Source organism: Mastigoproctus giganteus, chromosome 1 (assembly GCF_048544385.1).
Source record: "Mastigoproctus giganteus isolate SK-2022 chromosome 1, ASM4854438v1, whole genome shotgun sequence".
NCBI classification, from domain to species: domain Eukaryota; kingdom Metazoa; phylum Arthropoda; class Arachnida; order Uropygi; family Thelyphonidae; genus Mastigoproctus; species Mastigoproctus giganteus.
In genome coordinates this window covers 266,505,788-266,530,535 of record NC_143575.1, presented here as the reverse complement: position 1 = coordinate 266,530,535, position 24,748 = coordinate 266,505,788, and the positions used below count along the sequence as shown (strand labels likewise).

Genomic DNA, 24,748 nt, shown 5'->3' with positions numbered 1-24,748 from the left:
CATCTTGACCAGCTGGGTCTGTGTGACTAGAAAACAGAAGTCAGCTGAAGTTGTGAACATTAAAATCACCAAGGAAAATTACCTCACTGTTAGGAAAGTTGGACTGGAGAAAGTCAAGTTGCAAAGAGAGGAAGTCAAAGAGCTCCAAGTGATTAGTGGAGTTGGGAGAACGGTAGAGACAACAGATGAATTTGACACAATGAGGTAGAGAGATTGTAAGCCAGAGAAGATTCCAAATTACCAAGTCTCTGATAGGGAATATTGGAACGGACATATGCACAAGTAACACCTTTGAGGCCAAAAGAATCATACATGGAATAATTTGGGCATTTGAAATGAGCAGTAGTTGAATCAACCGATAACTGAGATTCTGTCAGAAAAAGTACATGGGTTTTGGCAGACTGTAGGTGGAAATGGACTTCACTGAGATTAGAACTGAGACCACGTATATTTGTGAAATGAATTAGGAAGTGTTTGGGAGGTTTAGATCTTTTTGCAGATAAGCTTGCTCAATTGAGTCGCTTGTTTTACTACCCTTTATCGACGTTATTCTTTAATATTTCTTCTCATATCATTATGTGGAAATCCTTTATAAGATGTAAGCTATACAAAATTTTAAAACTTTACATCCCTCCCTTGTTCTTCATGTTATGCATATAAACCTACATATGCATGTATAACTGTAATATTTTTTAAATCTTGCCCTTACCGAAGCCACTTAGAAACCTTTTTAGAGCATTCTTGCTCCTTCAAAGCTCTTGAAGGAGAAGCAGAAACAAAATTGGATCGGTGCCTTACTACATTGGATCTCAGAGCTCTAGGAATTGGTAGCACATTAAGTCTAGGAATATACATATTAGCCGGTCAAGTTGTAAGCACCAAAGCAGGACCAGCTGTTTCACTCTCATTTTTTATAGCAGCTTTGGCTTTGGCATCTGTGTTCTCAGGTTTATGTTAGGCAGAATTTGGAGCTAAAGTGCCAAAAGCTGGTTCTGCATATGTATAGAGCTATGTAACTGTGGGTGAACTAATGGCCTTTATTATTGGCTGGAATTTGATCTTGGAATATGTGATTGGGACAGCTTCAGTTGCCAGAGGTTACAATTGTTATGTAGATGCTCTGGTTAGTGAACGTATACAGAATGCCCTTAGAGAAGCTATGCCAATGAATATGCCAAATATGTCCTCATATCCAGATTTTCTTGCTCTAGGATTATTCTCTTACTTACAGTAATGTTTGCAGTGGGGGTAAAAGAATCTACGGTATTCAATAATATCTTTACTGGACTGAACCTCGTAATAGTATTGTTTGTTGTTATTGCTGGTGCTCTTAAATCAGATCTCCATAACTGGAACCTATCACCAGAAGAGGTGAAGGAAGGCTATGACATGGGTGGATTTTGTCCTTATGGTTTTAGTGGAATGATGTCGGGTGCTGCAACATGTTTCTATGGATTTGTTGATTTTGGTGCTCTTAAATCAGATCTCCATAACTGGAACCTATTACCAGAAGAGGTGAAGGAAGGCTATGACATGGGTGGATTTTTTCCTTGTGGTTTTAGTGGAATGATGTCGGGTGCTGCAACATGTTTATGGATTTGGATTTGTTGATTTTGATATCATAGCTCCACAGGAGAGGAAGCAAAAAATCCTCAAACAGCAATTCTAATCAGTATTGTGCTATCACTGACCTGTGTTTTTATGGCTTATTTTGGCGTATCTTCAGTTCAGACTTTAATGTGGCCATATTATGATCAAAATAAAGCAGCACCTCTACTACTACTACTACTATTATTATTAGTTACTACATATAGACTACATATATGGTTATGTCTATTAGCAAAAAAGGCCTTGTATTGGGAACAAGCATTCAGCAACAGATCTTGTCAAAGATCTGTTTCAGTATAAAACAAATGAACTCTACCAACAAAATGTTAAAGCATAAAATAAGACTATTAAAATACAATGAAAATAAAAATAAAATACAATACAGGGAAACTTGTTAAGAATAAAAATAAAAATATACAAATATACTTTTAGTATTTATCTGTATATTTTTATTTTTATTCTTAAAAAGTTTCCATACATTGTATTTTTATTTTTAATTTATTTTAATAGGAAGGTGATTATCCCGGTGTACAAGGCAATGATCAGGCCACACCTTGAATACTATATACAGGTCTGGAGGCTTCATTTTAGGAAGGATGTAGAGTTGCTAGAACGATTACAAAGAAGGGTGAGGGAACAAAGGGGTGCTCTTACCAAGAAAGGTTAAATTCTGCAAATTGTGCTTGGAGAGTAGGCACATGCGAGGTGATCTGACTGAAGTGTATAAGGCCTTGAATGGGTTGAGCAAGCTGAATGATAATGGGATTCTTCCTCTTGCTCAGATTAAGAACCTGAGGGGGCATAGATTCAAACTGAGGAAAGACAGTTGTAGGATAGATGTGTGGAAGTTTGCCTTTAGCTAGCGGGTAGTTGATTGGTGGAATAGACTTCCATCTCTTGTTGTGGAAGTTGATAGCCTAAATAAATTTAAGGCTGAGCTGGACAGGCATTTGGAATGAATGGAGAGGTTATTATTTTTATTTTTTTGGCTGATGCTGCATAAGCCAGCTTTCTTACATCATATGCCTCGACAAATGCTAAAGTCTTATTTTATGCTTTACCTTTTTGTTAGTAGAAATAAGATTTGTTTCAATATGGTTAAGTCCAATTCAGACTTTATACAATGTATTAACAGCCTATAATCATTGAAGGAGCAGTAATTGAAAAGGTGGATCATTATACTTATCTGGGACAAGTCATTAGCTGTAATAATGATAAATGGCTGGAAGTCAAGAGAAGAATAAATTTTTTTGGATGGATAGCATTCAGGAAATATAGTCGCATACTGAGGAGCAATATCCCAATTTGTCTGAAACGTAAAATAATGAACCAATGTATACTCCCCACCATCACTTATGAAAGTGAAACTTGGACACTCACCAAAAGAATGGAAGAGAAGCTTAAAACTACACAGCGGAGAATGGAACAAATTATATTAGGAATCAGACTGTTAGATAAGAAGAGAAACACACAGATTAGGCAGCAAACTGAAGTAAAGGACATTCTTATAAAAACTAAAGAAATAAAATGGTCTTGGGCAGGACACATAGCTCAAAAGACATGATGACAGATGGACTAAGAAAATAACAGAATGGTACCCAATAAGGGCTAGAAGAAAACCTGGAAGACAATGACGGAGATGGACAGATGAAATTCACGAGTTTGTGGGTAGTAAATGGATGTCCATTGCATAAAACAGAAGGAACTGGAAAATTGCTGGAGAGGCCTTCATCCTGCAATGGATTGAAAATGGCTGATGATGATGATTAATAACCTGAATGTAACAGCACAGATTTGATTGTCTCATTAGTTGTGGTGTCCCCCTTATATCTGTATACTTATTCCACTACATACCAAGCATAAAAATTTGCTCAGACATCACCTTAAATAACAGGACAAAATGTGCCTGACATTTGTGAAACTCTAAGCTGTGTCTAGCCAATAACAAATACACCCTTGTATAAACAAACCTGCATTCTGAGCCAGTGGTTCTTATCTCTGGTCCAGAGACAACTGGGGAGGGGTGAGGTGGGGTTTAACGCTATTTTCACTACGTTAAAATCTGATTATCCGTGCATAATTTTGAATTTCCTTTTAATTTTTATTACTTGACAATTTATCAAAGGCTTATGAAAGAGTATGCTGTCTATAAAACTGAACCAGGTTTTAATCTCTCTCTCTCTCTCTCTCTCTCTCTCTCTCTCTCTCTCTCTCTCTCTCTCAATTGGTATTTTAGCAAAAATGAAAAATGAGGAAATTATTAATAAAAAGTTTGATGGTAGTCAGAATCATTAAAAAAAATGGAGGTTTATGGAGAAGAAAAGAGGTCCTCGGAGGTGAAAAGGTTGAAGACTACCGGTCTAAGCCATAGGATATCTGGTGAATGCTAATGCAGCCATGCTTGTAATGGAAATAAACTCAGAAATACTCATGAGATGCACCATCAGTACTCAGGGCATTGCAGGCCACACTAATATTCACATGTGTACATGTATGGCATTATTTGACATTAGAAAGAGATATATATTAAATATTTTCACTTATTTTTCTTAAGAATCCTGAGCAATCCTTGTGCCATTTCTCCACTTGTTCTCAAAATCTGTTTTGTGACACATTTTTACAATACCTCTTTTCTTATTATACTTTAATTTAAGTGGTTCTCGCGGTACCATATGGTACTGCTCACTGATCTCCATCAGTATTCATTCAAACATACTATGCGATCAAGGTCAATGTGACAGGAGCATATAACGCTAAATTATGCAATTAAATTTTGCTCTGGATCGCTTAAGCCATATTTATAAATAACAGAAAATTTTGTAATATTGTGAAGTATTATACTTCCCCACCATACTTCATAATGCCACCTGGCTGGCAAAATTTTCTGGGGAGAACACTGATCACCAATATGACTTCTGTCAGAGTTGATCTACAGGTAATTTATTGGCTATGTTTGGATACATATGTTTGGATAAATTCTATAGAAAAAAGTTCAGAGAAACTCAAGCAAGCCATTCTCAGAAATTCTATCATTTAAGTGTGCTTGACAGGAAGGTGGTTTAAACAAGCTTTAATCTTATGACCTGTTTTTTTGCAACTGGGTAGACTGTTTTTTTCTGTGATTGCTCACAGAGTAATTACAGATGGTTGTCTTCTAATTTCTCAGCTAATACTAGTGTTTCACAAGCTAATGCTAGGACCTCCAACTCTTTTCCTCCTGTATATTAATGATCTTGCACTGGCTGGAAATTCTGTTCAGTTCTGCCGATGACAGTGCAGTACATTTCGCTTTCTAAAACAACTCTGCTCTGCAAAAACAGCTACAACTGCTTACATATCTATCACCAATTCTCCAAATATTGATCTCCAAGTAATTCAAGGTTTTGGGGGAAAGAATTAATTAACTTAAGCCTTTCTAAAACACATCTCTCTTTCCTCACAAAAGAAGGTTCTGCTATTTCTTACCTTCAACAACACTGAGATTTATACAGAAAATCATATTTTTCCTAGGATCAATCTAGCTTATAATTAACACACACAACCATCCACCAACCCACCAGGTTCTCTTTTGTGTTAGGCATTACTTTTCTTCTTAAATAGGTCCTGCTATACAACTCATAAATCCACCCCACCATTGTTCCCACAGTGGTGGTGGTACACCAAAAATCCTCTTTCAATCTACTAAACTAACCAATGTAGGATAGGTATGTTAATTAATTCATATAAACACTTCCAGTTTATTACAATCATTCAGTTTCTGTCCCATGCCCTTTTCTACAGATATTTCCATGGGCACTATTTTTCTGAATTGACATCTGTAATTCTGCCTCTTTCCAACCAGTCCTCAGCTAGTAACTCCCATCTAACATGTTACAACAAAAGGCATGGGGTGGATACTGGGTTTGGACTCTGCTCAGTTCCTGCAAATCCTAGGAGACATAGTATAGTAATCTGCCTGTGATTTACTTTTTTTTTTTTTTTTTTTTTTTTTTTAGTTGGCGCATCAGCTTCTGTGGCCATAATGCACCTCCCAAGGTTTTTGCAGTACTTTGATCCAAGCCCAAGGCGGGATTCAAACCCACAACCTTTGGGTTGCCAGGCAGGCACTTTACCCACCCGGCTAGCCTGGTTGGCCTGTGATTTACTGCAAAACCAAAAAAAAAAAAAAAAAGATAAGCAAAAGCATTGGTTTCATTTTAATGGATTAACTACTATTTCTCGTTAATTTGTGCAGTATTTCTTAAAAAGAAATTCTTAATAAACTCGGTAAACTGATAATTTGTTTTTCTGAAAAATCAATTTTTATGGAGTGAACTGCACCTAATCTGTTCCGTGAAAATCTGATTTTACTGTATTGATGAAAAATGTTACTTGTCAGCTTTTATCTGTAAATGTCTGTAAAAGTACTGGTAAATGTCAAATGTTTAATTCTCGAGAAAATCAAAATGTATTCTATTTCCTCTTTGATAAGATTTTTCATAACAAAATGGCAAATATTTGTTCAAAAAATAAATAATAAATAATAATACAAAAAATGCTAAACAAATTTAAACTATTCATTCAGGAGTAAAAACTTTATATTATTAAAATACACATTTCAACACAAGAGCAACTTTCCAAATAATCAGAAAATCAATACAAATAACAAGACAGATTATTACTAACCAGTCTACCTAAGATGCCTGGTAACTTTCCTGAATGTTTCTGATTCATAAGAGCTTCAAGAACTTTTCCACGGCTTTTACTGGCTTGCAGTGAACTCTTAGTTTCTTCTGCTTTTAGTCTCCTTTCCTTTAGCTGATATAAAAAAACAGATGATAAAATAATAATAACTATACTGGTAAGTCAACTTAACGTCAGATGCATAATTTAAATCATATTTAAATTATGCATCTGAGTGTAAATTTAGGTTATTTGTTTTTTGTTTTAGGAGCATTAGCAACTAAGGCCATATTGCTCCGGGATATGCGGTGGTCATTCCCTGACCTTTCCGCATCCTCCGTATTTGGTGGTGACGGGCTCGAATCCCGGTCTAATCAAGAAGCACGTGCTACGCACTGCTGCTCCTTCCCACCTGGCTATGGAGGTGCCTAGTGTAAATTTAGGAAATGGTCTACTAATAGTAAGGTACACACAGGCTGTCCTATATGCAGAGGCAATATGGCATTCATAGTGACAAGTGTATGTGTGTTAAGTTAATGCAATACAGTGTTATTCAGCTTCTTACACTGGGGGGGGGGGACATCTCTCCATTCAATAGCATATGTAAAACATGTAGGGTGGCAAATGTATAAATAAATAAATCTTGATTACACAAAATGATTACTCACAAAGGTACAAATGGGAAAATTGTTGCTGTATGGTATTGCATCTTCAGTGGCTTAATTTGATTTGCCTCTTTTGTTTGCTGTATGGGTAAACCAGAGTTTCTGGGGGCGGGGGGTGGCAGGACTTGCAATCCTCACCTGAGACCAACTAACTCAGCCACACTGTAAAAAATCCCATAAAAATTCATCATGTCATTGACAAGATTTGAATCCAGGCTTTTCCCATCTGATGTGGGGAGGATGGTGTTTATATGCACTGTGCTACCCACAAGGACATGTTGTGAAGGAAGAAAGACTATGGAGGATAACTCTTGCTTTAGACAAGCATACACAGTTCTGGCAGAAAAAGAAACAAAAAAAAAAAAAATTAAAATTCCTGTCTTTACAGACATTGACTGGGGTATGACAGTTGATGATATAGCAGAAGGGCTGGATACGCACTGACCTACACATTATCATCCATGATTCCTGAATGAGAAATTTTCATTTGAGTAGTTCCCATGGATGATGGATGATATATTAATTAGTCCAAAGGATATTACTGATATGTTTTAAAATATAAATAACACTGGCATACATATCTGGAGTTTTACTGTAAATAGGTTGAAGCAGAGAATTTGGTGATGCTGATTTCAAACATTTCTTTTGTTGTACAGGTGAATTTGCCCTCTTTTCTTTTTTTTACAAAAACCTCAAATACAAAAGATATTTGAACAATAGTAGTTAGTATAGCCCCCCCCCCCGATTAACGTAAGGGTTGCGTTCCACGGAACTCAACGTAAGTCGGAATTTCCCCCATGCTTGTGCAGCACTCGTAACTGTGCTCGCTGAATTGATTGAATCAAAAAAGAAATGTTCGACAAACACGTGAATAGAATTATTTATTGTATTTATTCAATTTTTTATCTCATGCTCAGGAAAAATTACAAAAGCGTGCAATTTAAAAAATTTCAAAATTATAAAATTGCAATAAAAGAGAAGAGACAGGCATAACATCAGTAAGTTTTACCTCTCGAGCATTGTTTCCAGAATCGACGTCTTCAGCTGATAAGTACGTCGGTGCAGAGGTTGAGGGCTGTGGAGAATTGAAAGGGGTCGGCCGCTCAACCTTACAAAAAACATTAATGGATGACTGGACGGTTTTTTTTTTTTTTTTTTGTCGTAGATTTTTTTTTTTGCAAGCAAGCATATCACTCATCCCTCTATTAACTTTTAAGAATTGTTCGCTGTCAGGATCCACCATCTCAAATCTTGCTATTGCCTATGCAATTTCACTAAATGCCACTGACATCTCCCTGGTGGTGAGGCACCTCGGTTCCTCATTTGGTTCATCTTGAGCTTCGTCAGCATTTTCTTCTTTCACTATCGCTGCCTGCAAGTCATTAAGTTCTTCGTTAGATAATTCCTTCTCTTCTTCCTCTATTAACTGCTCCACGTCTTTGGCAACAATCTCCAACTGAAGTATCTCTGCAACCTTTACAATCTTATCTGTAACCTCTTCATATGATTCGTCTTTTTCAAACCCTTCAAAGCCTTTTACATGCCATGGGTATATTTTCTTCCATGCGCCATTTAAACAACTTTTAGTAATTTCCGCCAAGGCCTTATTAATGTTTAAAATGGCTTGGTAAATATCGTAAGATTTCCAAAAGTCTCTTAAGGTAAAATTTTTCTCACCGTCTACTGCAAACAATGCCTAAGTAAATGTTGTGCGTAAATAGTATGCTCTTAAATTCAAAATAACACCCTGTTCCATAGGTTGGATGAGTGAAGTCGTGTTTTGCGGTAGAAATATGACTCTCATCACATTTGAATCGAAATCATCCAAATGCATAGGACGCCCAGGAGCATTATCTAATAGAAGCAAAATCTTGAAAGGAACATCATTGTCTTTACAATATTTTTTTCAACCTTGAAAATGAAGCAGAATTTAAACCAATCCTCAAAGAGAGAAATTGTTATCCATGCTCTCTGGTTCAATTGGAAAAGCATGGGTAAAGTGGCTTTACTGATGCCCTTAAATGCACGAGGATTTCCAGAATGGTACACAAGCAGTGGAATTAATCTTTAATCTCCTGCTGAATTAGCCTCAAGCAAGAGTGTGGCCCTATCTTTTGAAGCCCTGAAACCCGGCACTGTCTTTTCCTCTTCGGCAATGTATGTTCGATCCGGCATTTTTTTTCAATACAGAGCAGTCTCGTCGACGTTAAAAATTTGCTGCATTGAATAGTCTCCTTCATCAATAATTTTTCCCAACACATCACAAAATTTCTCTGCAGCTGCAGAATTGGCACTGGAGACTTCACTGCATACTTTAATGTTTTGGAAACCAGCATGATGCTTGAAACTATTAAACCACCCATTGCTTGCCATGAACTTGGCTTGGGGTTTGCCATACTTATCATTAATATATTCATAAATACTTCTTGCTTTTGCTTGAATGGCCATTGGACTCAGGGGCACTTGCTTCTGAATCTGATTTTCCATCCATATTATTAATAGGTGTTCCACCTTCGATATAGCACCTGAACACTGTTGATCTTAAGTGAATTGATCCTTTGACATGTTCTTTTATATGTGCACTGTACTTTAAAACAGTATTCATTGTTGAAGCAGCGAGATCTAATTCCCATGCAACAGATGACAAACTTTGTCCTGCTTTGTACTTCTTAATCATTTTCATCTTCATTTCTAAATTAATTTTGTTTCATTTCCTGGCAATGCCAGCACTTGCACTTTCCGTTGGTCCCCTCATCATTGTAATACGTAAATAGAAATGAAGAGAAGATTCTGAAAATCTATTTATGTTTTTTATATGATTGAAGATTTCAATGAAGGGGAACATATTTCACCATAATACAATAACGTAAAAACCCATAGAATTTCAGTTATCGGGATTATCGCAAATGCAATAAGATAGAGTTTACTACCCGTTTATAATAGATTGTGCTAACAGAAAAGCCCAACAAACTGGGAAGTGCAAACTGTTTTTATTGTTTTTTTGGTTGTGACCTCCAGAAACGTGCTTTAGAAATATATCACAAAGGCATTCAAAACTGATTCTTATAACGGGAAATATATGATAATGATGACATTGTAGTGCAATTTCCATTATAAATATGACCTTTCAGAAAGATAAATAGCTTAGTAATATAGTGAAATTTTCAATTTCCAAGGACTTGGAATGAATTACAAAAAAAAAAAAAAAAAGTTATTGGGTTCACATTATATTTTCACAATACCTCCATTTATCCCTACAGATGCAAAATGCGTTTCCATATTTTTTTTTTCAGTTTGCTGCTGTTGTTATTTGGTTTTTAAGGAGCATTAGCAACTAAGGCCATATTGCTCCGGGGATATGCGGTGGTCATTCCCTGACCTTTCTGCATCCTCCGTATTTGGTGGTCACAGGCTCGAACCCCGGTCTAATCAAGAAGCGTGTGCTACGCACTGCTGCTCCTGCCCACCTGGCTACGGAGGCGCCTTTTCAGTTTGACCCAGCTGGCAAAAACATACGTAAAGTCGAATTTGTGTAAGTCGAGTGTATTATATAAGTTGGGGAGTTTCTGTACACAGATGATACTTGTTCACATAGATTTTAATGTCTGTAGATGTAAATTTCAGGAAGTACATGAAACAAAGCTGTTCCAGTAAACAGGGGTAAGAGTAAAAAATGGACAAGAGAAAAAGTTGGCCCTATGGGTTTTGTGCTGGACAATGAAAGATGCTGGCCAGTTGTGGTGCAGGTTTGGACTTGTTTGGAAGACAGTGGGAGAATCTTATATGCCGGTTCAGAAGAACAGCACTCATGCCTTTTCTATAGGTACTTCCATGAGTGCTGTTCTTCTGAACAGCACTCATGGAAGTACCTATAGAAAAGGCATACAACAGAAACTGAATGTCTATGACACAAAGGATGGAGAAGCTTGAGAAGTTTTGGGAAGCACCACCCCAAATGTGTGAGCAAGAATTTGCACCTGACACTTTTTTTTTTGTACAGAATAAAGAAATTCTGTTTTTAAACACCAACAGTAGTCAGCTATACTGTTTCATTTTATCTATCCTGAATAATTTTTCCATATTCTTGATATATTATGAAATGTTTCATTGACAACACCAAAGTTTTTGAAGAAATAATCAATGCAAATATGTAGGAAAAGTGTCATTCCATGTCAAGTGGCCTAGGGGTCCTTGCTCGACCATCTTCAATTATGTTGAAACTTGGTGTGGATGTTTAAACAGGTTTCAAATGAAGCTGTGCAAAATTTCAGTTCAAAATATAGTATGCTTGAGGCACCAGCACCTTTTTTGTGGAGGTCACTTGTGTTATGCAGAATAAATCACAAAAAATTTTCAAAGTTTTAATCGTTACTGTTGCACAACAGTGAGAGGTAGTGCTCTGAAACTTGGTATACTTAGTTAACTTTTGGCAGAGAATGCAAAACTTTTGGTGTCCAGGCTCAAAAACCTTTTTTTTTTTTTTTTTTTTATTAGTTGTTGGCGCATCGGCTTCTGTGGCCATAATGCACCACCCAAAGTTTTTGCATCTTACTCTGATCCAAGCCCGAGGTGGGATTCGAACCCGCGACCTTTGGGTTGCCAGGCAGGCACTTTACCCACCTGGCTAGCCCAGTCAGCTTCACATTTTTTACAATGCAGTCTAAGACTGGCACCAAAAATTTGTCACGACAAATTTAAGCAAGACTTTTGAAAGTCATAACTTTGAAATAAGTTATGTCATAACCTTTGGTACCGTCTTCTTTAAACAGTCCACTTACCAACTGCATGCATTCAGTCTAACTAAATATCATCTCTTATACTTGTTTTCTGGCTGAGATATTTTCCTTCAAAGATTGACTCAAAATTTGAAAGTCAAATTTGACCTATCTTAAGGGGCAAATATCTTAATTTGGGACACCTTCAATTCTCTCATTTTTTCCACCACTGAAAAGAGCACAGTTTCAGCTATAAGTATCATGGTTTATCTGTTTTGTGTCTTTGCACATAAGGCCTTAAAATTAAGCCTAAACATCAAGTAATTTTATGTGCTGTATTGTTATTTTGTGAAATCTTTTTTGTAGCAGAACACTTCATTAATCCTGTTTAGAATGATCTAGAAATAGAATATATTGTAGAATATTCTACAATTTTGGAATATTCTAGAAAAAAAAACTTCTGAACATTCTAGAACTCTGGAATATTCTAGAATCATACAAAAAAAAGTATAAATAGCTGATATTTGAACCGTGCTGTTATTAATGTGTTTTATTTTCATGATGAACAGTTTGTTATTTTGTTCCTCTATTTTTTATTGTTTGACTGTAATAAAGTTAATTAAGTTTTCATTGCTTGCAGAAACGTCCACTTATAAGTCAGCATGAAAACCATGGAATCAGAAGATCTTGTTGGAGATAAGCTGGACTCATGCACCAGTCATATGGATAATTCTAAATGTCATGTGCTATCCTATACATGCAAAACTGGGTTAAAATTTAAAGAATTTGAATTTGAAAAACAGCAGCTGATAGGTCGAAGTTGTGGATTAAAACTGGGTGACGAAGACACAATTTGTCTACATCATAAAGCTTTGCTTTTGAAAAAATTTGAATTTTTGCAGTGTTCCTGTTGCAATCCGTTCCAGAAGAAAAATCATATGGTGAAAAAAAGTTTACAACCAATTGATCTGTTAATGGCAGATCACCTGAAAGACCTAACAAAGGTAGACAAAACCAAGCCAGAAGCTGTGCTTATCATGCTGAAAAGAGTCTAACAGCCAAAAAGCAGCAGCAGGAACATCAACTTCATCTGGATCAGACCATGATGACAAAATGCATATGACCGAAAGCTTGAACACAAGTTTGATGGCTATTGCTATTTCTCCTCTGAAATTTCAGTGAATGGCTAAGAGAGACTCACAAGGCCACAGCCTTGTGAGTCTCTCTTAGCCTGTGCGGTCTCAACAATGAGCACTCATTGTTGAGACCGCACAGTCTGAACACTACGGTTCTGACAGTGGGGAAGATGTCCCACCTGCTTTACAAAATAGATGTCGCCATCCTCAAGAATTATTAGCGAGTTGGACTAGGAGAGTTGGAAAAGAAGCTTCCTATATCTAAAATAAAGGTAATCCTGTTGATTTATAATATTAAAAGAAATATGAAAATAGATGTACAAATACTTGTCAAATACTCAGTTGGCACATTTTTTTTCCTCTGAACAGTGGTGATCATGTAGGCTCACTGTTTTCAGAAATATTTCCTGACAGTAAAATAGAAAAAAAAATATATAGATTAAGTTTTCGGTTGGGTTTGGATTTCACATGGATATTTAATATATATATATATATATTAAATATCCATGTGATGGATATTTAACATATTTCCATTAATATAATATGGATATTTAATATATATATATATATATATATATATATATATATATATATATATATATTAAATATCCATGTGAATATAATATATTAAAAAAAAAAAAACCTTCTGTTTGCTATGAGGTGTAATTCATAATGCTTTTCCTAAATCAGTGGTTCTTCACGAATATAAGAAGATTATGCCTTTAAGTTTAAGCCAAACGAGAATTTCAAAATGTATGGTGACTGTACTTCTGATTGCACTGTATACATGATTTTGTGCTGACTGAAAACTATTGGTATATTTTTATTCCCAACCTTTTGAATTTTAATTTCTTCATGAGTACATCCATAGATCTGTTTTTCATGTGCATCCTTGACAGTATATACATCTGTTTTGAAAATTGCTTCAAAGTTGGAAATGCAGTTTATTGAGGGCAGAACAAAAATATCTGAAAATCAGAGGAGAAGACCTCTTGATTGATCACCACTTCTTGATTTTAGCTTGCAAATGCTTAAATTGAAACTTTTTTTTCTTGTATTCAGATCCAAAAGTTGATAAAATCACCTCAAGTGATTCATAAATTCTTGTAGAGAATAATATTTCATCAAAAAAAAAAAAAATTACAATGGGTTTTATTATGATTCTCCCCCCCCCCCCTTTTTTTAATTTCAATTTTGTTGGTAATTTTTTAAGTGCTGGATAATTAAGTCAGAATAAGAACATTAAAATTTTATTTGTATACAAAGTTTTTTTATTTTTTCAAAAATTTAAAATTCTTCAAAAATAACTGTGCAGCAAACTCATTCATGAACAAATTAAAAATCACTTTAATTTTGTCTTAGTATCTTACATTTTTCAAAACCAAGATAACATAGTGTATCTTGATAATCTCTGAAGTCAAACTGAATGCAGAATAATCATCTCTTTGACCAAGTTCTTGTATATCATTGAGAGAACCCCCATGAGCTGTCCTAGCAGCCAGTCTGCCCTGCTCAGAGAATTTCATGCCAGACCACATAATAATTTACTCCTATGTCTATCTCAACAATGTGTGCTCATTGTTGAGACCGCACAGTCTGAACACTACGGTTCTGACAGTGGGGAAGATGTCCCACCTGCTTTACAAAATAGATGTCGCCATCCTCAAGAATTATTAGCGAGTTGGACTAGGAGAGTTGGAAAAGAAGCTTCCTATATCTAAATAAAGGTAATCCCTGTTGATTTATAATATAATAGAATATAGGAATTATTGAGCACTTAATAGCTCTCAATTATCAAATTTCTTTTAATGCACAGCACATTGTTCTTGCATTTATCTGAAAATGTCTGCTGAAATCACATTTCCTGTAACCAAATAATTATATCTTCCCAGTGGCAAATCTTGGCTATATATCTTCTTAAATACTACATCATATTTTACAATTTGACATTACAATATATCTAACATTTTGTTATGCACATACCAGATATTTTATGCAAAACAGACTAGCACATCTGATGGTGAATTTGTTAATTTGTAAAGAAATCAATCAACACAAGTTATTTCACATAAGAGCATTACATTTCAGGCGTATTCAATGTAAGAAATAATTTAATTTGATTTATTTAAGAGAAAAAAAAAATTAACTTAATTTTTGTTCCTTTTCTGTGATTAACAGATATGAAAAGTAAATATAGTTATCACCTCATCAATTAATTACTAAGGTTATAAACACTACAGAACACTTAAGTAAAGCTCTATAGCTCTTCTATATGAAACTCTAAACTTAGTCAGTTTAATTACAACTGTGTAATATTTCTTACTTTTCGCCAATATGCTTAAAGTTTCTTCTCTCTCTCTCTCTCTCTCTCTCTCTGTATCACTTCACAAGTGACATCAATTTTATGAATCTTACATAACAATACATGTTTTGTTATGTAAGGTCTCAAAATTACATGGCATAACTTCAGGAATGAGTTCCTCATATGTAGACAATAAAAATATTTTATATCAACATAGTTCCAAAAATGCTTGGTTCCCGAGTTATTAACCAGAATGTCTTATCTCCCGCAGGTGATTTCCTTCATCACAAGGTACTAAAAAAAAAAACCAAACTATTATATTTAGGCCACCCGAATAATTAAATTCATCTGCCGTGCTGTGTCTTATGTCTGTTAATTGCATGTGTTATATGGTCGATTTGTCTGGTTGCTGGATGTTTGTTTTGTTATTTGGTTTTTAGGAGCATTAGCAACTAAGGCCACATTGCTCCAGGATATGCGGTGGTCATTCCCTGACCTTTCTGCATCCTCCGTATTTGGTGGTCACAGGCTTGAACCCTGGTCTAATCAAGAAGCGTGTGCTACGCACTGCTGCTCCTGCCCACCTGGCTATGGAGGCACCCTGTTTGCTGGACAAAAACCCCCTTGCTATCTATGCCTGAGATAGACAAGGGTAGCTTGCTATCTATGCCTGAGACCGACTAACTCAGCCACAGAGTGAAAAAAGTCCATTAAAGTTCCTCGCGTCATCGACGGGATTCGAACCTGGGCCTTTTCCACCCGGTGTGGGGAGGACGGTGACGATACCACTGTGCTACTGCAGACTCATCACAAGGTACTGACAGAATCTGGTGGTTTTCCATTCCGACCATGTACTCAAATCAGGAGCAAGCGGATATGCACTTTACGTACGGTTTGGCAGACGGCAATGCTCTGGAGGCTCGTCGTTTATACCACGAAAGGTTCCCAGAATGAAGATGTCCAGACAGGAAAACATTTGAAGGTATCCATCGCCACCTTTGTGAACATGGGACCTTTACACCTCGTGCTGCCGACAGAGGATGACCAAGATCTACTACTCCTGAAGTAGAGGAGGAGATTTTGGATGTTGTGCATGCCAATCCTGGAATCAGCACACGCAGAATAGGAATGCAACTGGCTGTTCAATGTTCGCCTATTTGGAGAGTGTAGTGAGAACACCAACTGTATCCTTACCATCTGCAATGGGTACAGGCCATATCACCAGCAGATTACCCTGCTAAAGTAATGTTCTGCCAGTGGTTTTTGCAGTAGTGTGGTAGAACTCCTCACTTTCCTGCCTTAGTGATATTCACAGATGAAGCACAGTTCACATGAGATGGAATCCAAAATTTTCACAATCAGCATGTATGGGCTGAGGAAAACCCACATGCAATTCTTCCATCACATCACCAACAGCGGTTCAGCCTCAACATCTGGGCGGGTGTTTTTGGTGATAAGTTATTTGGGCCCCATGTACTTCCAAACAAACTCACAGGTATACAGAAACTTTCTGGAAAACAACATGCCTGATTTCTCAGACCACTGATCATTCGTCAACAAGCACACTTCACGCACGATGGCTCAGCCACACATTTCAGCCACCCAGCCTGCAATTACCTGAATTGAAGGTTTCCTGGTCGGTGGATAGGTAGAGGTGGACCAACTGCCTGGCCTCCACGCTCACTTGATTTAAACCCACTAGATTTCTTCTTGTGGAGCCACTGAAAGTCATTGGTGTTTTTGACTCTGATAGCTGATGTGGAAACTCTCTGCAATCGAATTGTGGCAGGCTGTGAGACAATACGAAACATGCCAGGAATTTGGCATCGTCTTCGCGAGTCCATGAGATGTCGATGTGAGGCCTGTATTCAGGCAGAAGGTGAACATTTTGAACAATTACTATAAGGTGATGTGAACACTTGTGTCATAGACAGACCTTCAAAACTTGGAAAACAAGCATTTCCGGAACTATGTTGATATAAAATATTTTTATTGTCTACATACGAGGAACTCATTTCTGAAGTTATGCCGTGTATTTTTGAGACACCCTGTGTGCATATACATATATATGTATCTATGTGTGTGTGTGCAAATGTCCCTAAAAATGCAAAACTAATGGTTTGTGTTAAATTAAGACTTTTTTAAAAATTCTACAAATGTATGTAGAAAATTTGTTTATAGAAATGAACAATGAAAAAATTCAAATTTACACTTGGGTATTCAGAATTTAACAGCAATGCCTTAGTTTTATGCTTGTTTTTTTAATTTTTTCTTGTAAAATACAAAAAAAAAAAAAAAAAAAAACTATATTAGGAAGTTGAATAGGAGAATGGATTTATTCGAGGTTGATTGTACACCTCACAGAATTAATGCCAAAGTGGACTGTTACTGTCACCACCAATAATTCCCCCTGAATGGTAATATGCTACTTAACAGCATTCTGTAATATAAGCTCATTAAAAAAAAAAAAGTCCCTCTTGCAATTTTATAAAAATTCTTTTAGAACTTACCTCTTGGGATATCCTTGTTTCTTCCGCAACTACTTGTTCCAATTCGCTTCTGATTTGGTCGAAGCTTTTTTCTGCTTCTGGAAGTCTCTTTTCCAAATCTAGAAACAATCTAAAATAAAAAGTTAACAATATGAACTTTAAATGCTTATTTTAACACAGGAACAGTATCTATAGAAATGAAAATAACTCCAGTTCTACACTGAAAATAACAAAATTATGTACTTTAAAAATAAAAAGTTAAGTTTTCCACTAAGTTTATTTAACACTTGCATTAGGCTGTTTTGTAATATCTCTCTCTATACATTAAAAAAGTTTTCCTCCTAGTGATATTTATTCGAGCCAATGAGAGAAGAGGGCAGGGCAAATGCATCACTACAAATGCACAGGTAAATAATTACATTGTTGTCTTCCATTGAAAGAGAAATGCCCCATAACTTTCACCAACCTCGTGCATGTGCTTCACTGTCTAGTACATGACCACGGTCGACATCATTTGATGTTCCATTGTAATGTCAGCTGTTGAAGGGACCCAACATAGTTTGTATATTTATAGTTTGTAAATATTTTAGTCCCACTCTTTCGGATGCAACAATATTTCTCATGCATTATGGAATCCGAAGCAAAAGGCCTTTTCCTAAGCGACCTATGCAAATGCAGGTAAATAATCACATAGTGATATTTATTCCACCTTGAGAATGCTACACAATGGGGTAGCCAATGGGCGAAGAGGGTCATGTAATACAAGTGGGCGGGGCAATTACATCACTACAAATGCACAGGTAAATAATTACATAGGTTATTTCCTGATTAGACATCAATCGGTGCATTTTGACAGGTGTATCTTTTATGTAGAAAAGCGAGCACAGTGGTTGGCGAGCAGGGAGCCAAGCTGCCTAGTTTATAATTATTTGAATATTATACTGACAAAGATAATTCATGATCCTTGAAATGTTCTTAAGTTACCAATTCATTCATGTTTAGAGTTAAAAGTAAGAATTCCATTTTTTTTTTTTTTTTTTTTTTTGTGGATTTTTTAAACTTAAACATAAACCAGCTATTTTGGTTTTATAAAATTTAGTCAGTTAGAAAATATAATATGTGATTAGCTGACTAAAATGTTCTGCTCGATTCGCAATGCACCCTGGTAAGCACTAATTCATTTTTAACGTACAGTTTACCCAAGAGCAAGTAGAAGACAAAGAGGAAATCTGTATTAATTTTTATAATTTAGAAACAGTTAAAACAAATGAAGAAAAAGTTCTATAAAATGCAGGATCAAATAGCAGGGCCAGTAAAGAGATCCTACACATTTTTGTTTTGAGATTACAATTTTTCTTAAACCATACATGAGGATCAATGTTTAAAAAAAACAAAGAAAAGAAAAGAAAGCTTAATGTGTTTTTAACAATCAAATTATTTGGTTTAAACAGATTCATACAAGTGCAAAAACATCATTTTTTAAAATAAATTAGTAAATTAAAAATGCTGTTTTGTGAAATGAGAAAAATTGTATTTTTGCATTTCTTATTTCACAAGTATTATAACAGACTCATTCTATTGGAACAGTGAATATAGAAGCTCTTGTAATAAGTTTTTAATAAGTTACTTGTAATAAGTTACTTATTTATCCACTGTTATTCCAGCTTCTTTCCAGGTCAATAAGGAAACTAGTCTTCTCCATTTAACTCTGAATTGCCTTCTGAATCACAGCCTTCTAAAATGCACAGCTTGCATGATGTTTGTGGAGCATTCAGGTACGGTATATGATATTGCCATGGGGGATGTCTTTGTGTGTGCGCGATGCAAGGAGTGTATCGAAATCAGGCAACAACTCAGCGTTCTTATGGGCCTATATGAGAGCTTGAAGGACAGGGTGGATGCCCTCGAAGGAACTAAATTGAGGGGCCCCATCAAGCTCTCAGCTGCCCACATGAACGCCAGAGCTTGCACTTGGTCGTCGCGCAATACAGCGGCAACCCCCAAGGCAGAATGCGCTGGTCCAAAAAGGAACCAGTAGTTGTTGGTGACTCTATTGTCAGGGAAACGGGGAACATGTTTGTAAAAATGATAGGTGGAACAGGACCAGGGTATGTCTGCCAGGGGCTAAGGTTGATGACGTTGTAGAGCAGATATCATCTTTTAAGGGCACAAAAGGTGATATAGTTGTACACGTTGGCACTAATGATATCAAGAGTAGGAGACCGGCAGAATTGCTTAACAAGTACAGGTCACTGTTGAAAAAAAGCCATGAAATAGGGTTGAATTTGAAAGTGTCTGCAATTCTGCCCAGACACGATAGGAGGGAGTATATGATGAGAGCCTTGTCGATCAATTCGGCCCTGGAAAGATTGTGCAAGGCTCAAGGGGTAGAATTTTTTTCAGCCTGGACTGTACTTGTTAACAGGAGAGATTGCTTCTACAGGGATGGGATACACTTAAATAGAAAGGGTGCAAGAATATTTGCTGATGCTATCGAGGCAGTGTTAGGTGGGTCGGAAAACTGCTAGCTTGGGGGGGAGACAAAGACGAATAGATTAACAGTAGCCACTGGCAGAGGTGAAAGAGATTCTTGCACTGCTTCTATTGGAATGAGCAGAAGCCTGAAAAACAAGATGCAGGATATTTCAGAGACTGCCGGGAGTCATTGCGGTACAAGTAAACACATGGGTTGTGTTAGGGTAGCTAAGAATAGAAATAGGTGCATGTATACTTGCGTGTACACCAATGCTAGGAGTTTAGTAAATAAATTTGATGAATTTGAGGTATTGCTCAAAACATCAAAGGCAGATATTGTTGGGATATCAGAGACGTGGTGTCACACAGATATAAGGAATGCAGAACTGGAATTTGGGGAGTACAACGTCTACAGAAAGGATAGACTGGATAGGAAGGGAGGAGGGGTTATGCTATTAGTTAAGAAATACATAAAATCCAAGGAAGTGAAGCCAGTGGACATCGCTGGACAGTGCAGTGTTGAGTCAGTTTGGTGTGACATAAGCATTGGGAGATCAAAATTGAGAGTAGGAGTGTGCTATAGGCCTAATGACTCTGATGAGTGTAATAAGATACTGTACAGGGAAATAGTGGGCCAGTAAATCAGAGAGTCTTATAATGGGAGATTTTAATTTCCCAGATATTGACTGGAATTTGGGGGCTGGTCCCCAAATTCCAGTCAATAGCAAGGCTTTTGCACTTGGTCGTCGCGCAACACAGCGGCAACCCCCAAGGCAGAATGCGCTGGTCCCAAAGGAACTAGTAGTTGTTGGTGACTGACCAATTTGATTGGATACCATTACTGTTTTCTGTATTCATAAATGATATTGATGAGGGTATATCAAGCTTAATGTCGAAGTTTGCAGACGATACAAAGGTAGGCAGGGTTGTCAAGGACACTAGTGACACTATGCTGCTGCAACAGGATCTGGAAAGGTTGAGCAGATGGGCTGAGGTGGCAAATGAAGTTTAACATTGACAAATGTAAAGTACTACACATGGGAAACAGCAACCCCAGAGCAACGTATCAACTCTGTGGTACTACACTGACAGTGGTAGAGAATGAAAGGGACCTGGGGGTGGTTGTGCAGGCAGATATGAAGTTCTCTGAGCAGTGCAGACGGGCTGCAAGAGTAGCTCATGGTGTATTGTCAATGATATATAGGAATTTTTCTAGCAGGGATAAGGAGGTGATTATTCCCTTGTATAAGGCAATGGTCAGGCCACACCTAGAGTACTGTATACAGGTCTGGAGGCCTCATTTCAAGAAGGATGTAGAGCTGCTGGAACGAGTACAGAGAAGGGCAACAAGATTAGTGAATGGAACAAAGGGGTGCTCTTACGAAAAAAGGCTTAAGTTTTGCAAATTACAGTGTCTGGAGACTAGGCACCAGCGAGGTGATCTGATAGAGGTGTATAAAGCCTTGAATGGTTTGAGCATGCTCAATGCTGATGGGATTCTTCCTCTCGCTCAGAATAATTACCTGAGAGGGCATAAATTCAAATTGAGGAAAGACAGATGTAGGATAGACGTGCGGAAATTTGCCTTTAGCCAGCGAGTGGTTGGTTGGTGGAACAGACTTCCAACCCTTGTCGTGGAAGTTGATAGCCTAAATAAGTTTAAGGCTCAGCTGGACAGATATTTTGAACGAACAGAGGGGTGAATTCGAAGTGGTTTTTTTTTTTTTTTTTTTTTGGTTTTTTTGGCTGATGCTGCATAAGCTTGCTTTCTTGCATCAAATGCCTCTACTAATGCTAATGCTAACTCTACCTTCCCACAATTACTCTCTCTCTCTCTCTCTCTCTCTCTCTCTCTCTCTCTCCAGCTCCTCCCAGCTAAGACGTCTTCCTTCTTCTCTCCACATTGCTCTTCCCCTCTTCTTGCCATCTTCTTCTCGGCTTTTCTCTTGGTCTTTTACCCTCCATTTTCATTTCTAATATACTATTTGTCAGTCTGTTCCTCTCAATCAAATTTTTTTGGCAACCAACTTTCTGTAATAAGCAGTGTGCATATGTATAACTGACCTAAAGTGCAAATACAATTAAGTTTAGTAAGCTATGGTTTTAAAATTTTATTATTATGCTCATAGTAGATGAGATGAAAGCTCCGATAATTGAGAGAATCGCTTGCTTTTCTAATCATATACTATGGAAATTTTACACAATAAGAATTTTTCAATTCTGAACCAGCTATTCAAGATCTCATTAAAAGACAGAAAATCAGCGGTCATTTACCTTTTCTTTTCTTTCAAGGATTCTATAGTATCTTTGTAATTTTTGGTGATATCATCAAGCCTTGTTATTGCATTCTTCTCAGAACTTAAATATAAATCTAGCTCTGACTGTGCTATATCCATCTAAAAAAAAAATAAAACAATAAAGGGTATTAAAAAGTATTTGGGACACTGAAAATCAAACCTAGTGATAATACCACACATACATACATCCTATTGCAGTGTGCTCTGCAAAGATGTCCCAAGGTTTTCTTTTAACTCAAGGGCTTTTATGAAGTAAATGTTCATTTATAAAGAACAATTAAAGTTTATTACTAATTTTTGAGAGGCATGTCAAATATACTATGCCTACCCCATTATCAAGTATACAGACAGTGAAATCTCAGAGATACTCAGTTAGCAGTGCTAATAACAATGTAAGAATAGAATAAGCTAATTAGTACCCCTAAACCAATCTTGCTGCCACACCCGAAGAAAGCTGTCTTTCTTCGGGTGTGGCCTTTGGACCTGAACAGAAATCTTATACAGAAGAAACAATGACATACTTCTCCCTACTTGCCAAACTACTATAAATCACAAGACTACACACTTTCTAGTTATCTTTTTACACTGCCTGGAAATTACACATCTGATTGTATTCTAACCCCTAAATCATTTTCATGTAGAACTTCTTTTAACTCCTCTTCCCCCAGCTTATAAGTAACTCCTGAATTTATGTTTCCCAGGTACAAAACATTTAGAGCATTAAAGTTGAGTTATTTTTCACACCATATATCCAACCAATGTAATAGTATTAAAGTAGTAAATCACCATGTCAACAGCAAGAAGCACCAAACTTAGCATCAATCAGAATTTTCTTTGCAGTGCCTGAGCATCTGAAACATACTTTGATTTATATACAGAAAACTCAAAAATTTACAGAAGTGTGGAGGGGGGGGTTGCCAAATTTCCATTGGTCTGATTTTAATGAAATCTGGGATGACCTAACAGATACATAAAATTCAAATATGAACTGAGTCTGTCCATCCACATGGACGGACGGATAGTAGAGGGACATGGTGAAGATGCTTTAAAAAAATGCAAAAACACCTATAAAAGTTTGGTAGGTATGCACTGTGTTAGAATATTTAACGCCTTGGTGATTAAAACTTCTATGTTGTATTCAGGAAATGTTTACCAACACCTCACCACATATACTTGTGATAAGTGGTTGTGAAATGAATTTGTGTGGCAGTTTATTCTTTGGGAAAGGGATGTCACATAACAGAGGGCATGGTTTAATCCAGTGATGGGCAAACTACGGCCCGCGGGCCAAATGCAGCCCGCCTAGAGGTTTTATCCGGCTCACCGCAGATTTTAAAACTGAGCATAGAAATTTTCAATTTCAATGTTTTAAAAAAATTCATTTAAGGGCATGTTCCATTTTTTGTATATGCGAAATATAGTTGTGATAATTTATATAGAAATTGATTTAAAAACTTTTGCATATGCAAAAAAATGGAACCCGCCCTAACAAATATGTATAAAATTATTAAAATATACTTATTTGCGTTTATATTTAAATTAAAAAAAAAAAAAAAAAAATAGAAACAAGATTTTGAAAGAAGAATTTGGATATACCACTTCCGAGTTTATATTAACGACAACAGAGGCACTAATATTTGCCCACATGACCACATCAAATAACATTAGTCGGTTCGGGAATGTGCGCAAAGCAGGAACCTACCATTGAATGGAAAGATGGACAGGACGACGCATTCCAACTTCATAAATGTTGAATGTTAGTGTCATGATGGTGAAATTATTAAAAATAGTATTGTTGTTGGTGCTTGTGAGTTTTATTGTGGATAATTAGTCAAATATTTCAACCCCAAAATGTCTACTAAAAAATGTAAAATTGATTCAGAGTGCCATGTTTTCAAAGATGAATGGACCTGGAAGTACTTTTTCACAGTTGTAAAGGATAAACCACTGTGCCTCATCTGCAATGAAACCGTAGCAGTCTTCAAAGAATACATTTCCTGCCACTTCACTTCTAAGCATAAAAATTCCAATTACGAAGCAATGTCCGAATATGAAAGGAAACGTAGTAGTGGCATGTGATGCAAGAAAGCATGTGTATGACTTATGCAGCATCAGCCAAAAACAAATCACACCATTCCCTCCAAATGCCTGTCCAGTTCCTCCTTAAATTTATTTAACCCAAGGGTTCAACCTTTTTTTTGCTTGTGGACCCCCGAGTCCTAACTTTACGTATGTGGACCCCCATATACGCATATATATATATTCCTAAATGAAATATTTATTTGTAGGTTAGTAAACAAGCTAATAATTAAACAATTCCAATATAATATAAAAAATGTAAATTACAAATTTTGAAAATTTTAATTGCTAAAACCGAAACATATTTTTACTTGTATTGA

General features: G+C 36.5%; 1 protein-coding gene across 1 annotated transcript in view; it reads right to left on the bottom strand.

Moving 5' to 3' along the window:
• The window catches only part of glu (structural maintenance of chromosomes 4-like protein gluon), a 256,802-nt gene that overhangs the window by 124,491 nt on the left and 107,563 nt on the right, over positions 1 to 24,748 (bottom strand). The window contains exons 12-14 of the mRNA XM_090377488.1: positions 22,327 to 22,448; positions 17,599 to 17,707; positions 6,274 to 6,405 (exon numbers count right to left, since the gene is read on the bottom strand). Coding sequence (XP_090233614.1) covers positions 6,274 to 6,405; positions 17,599 to 17,707; positions 22,327 to 22,448 — 363 coding nt within the window. The remainder of the gene's footprint in view (positions 1 to 6,273; positions 6,406 to 17,598; positions 17,708 to 22,326; positions 22,449 to 24,748) is intronic.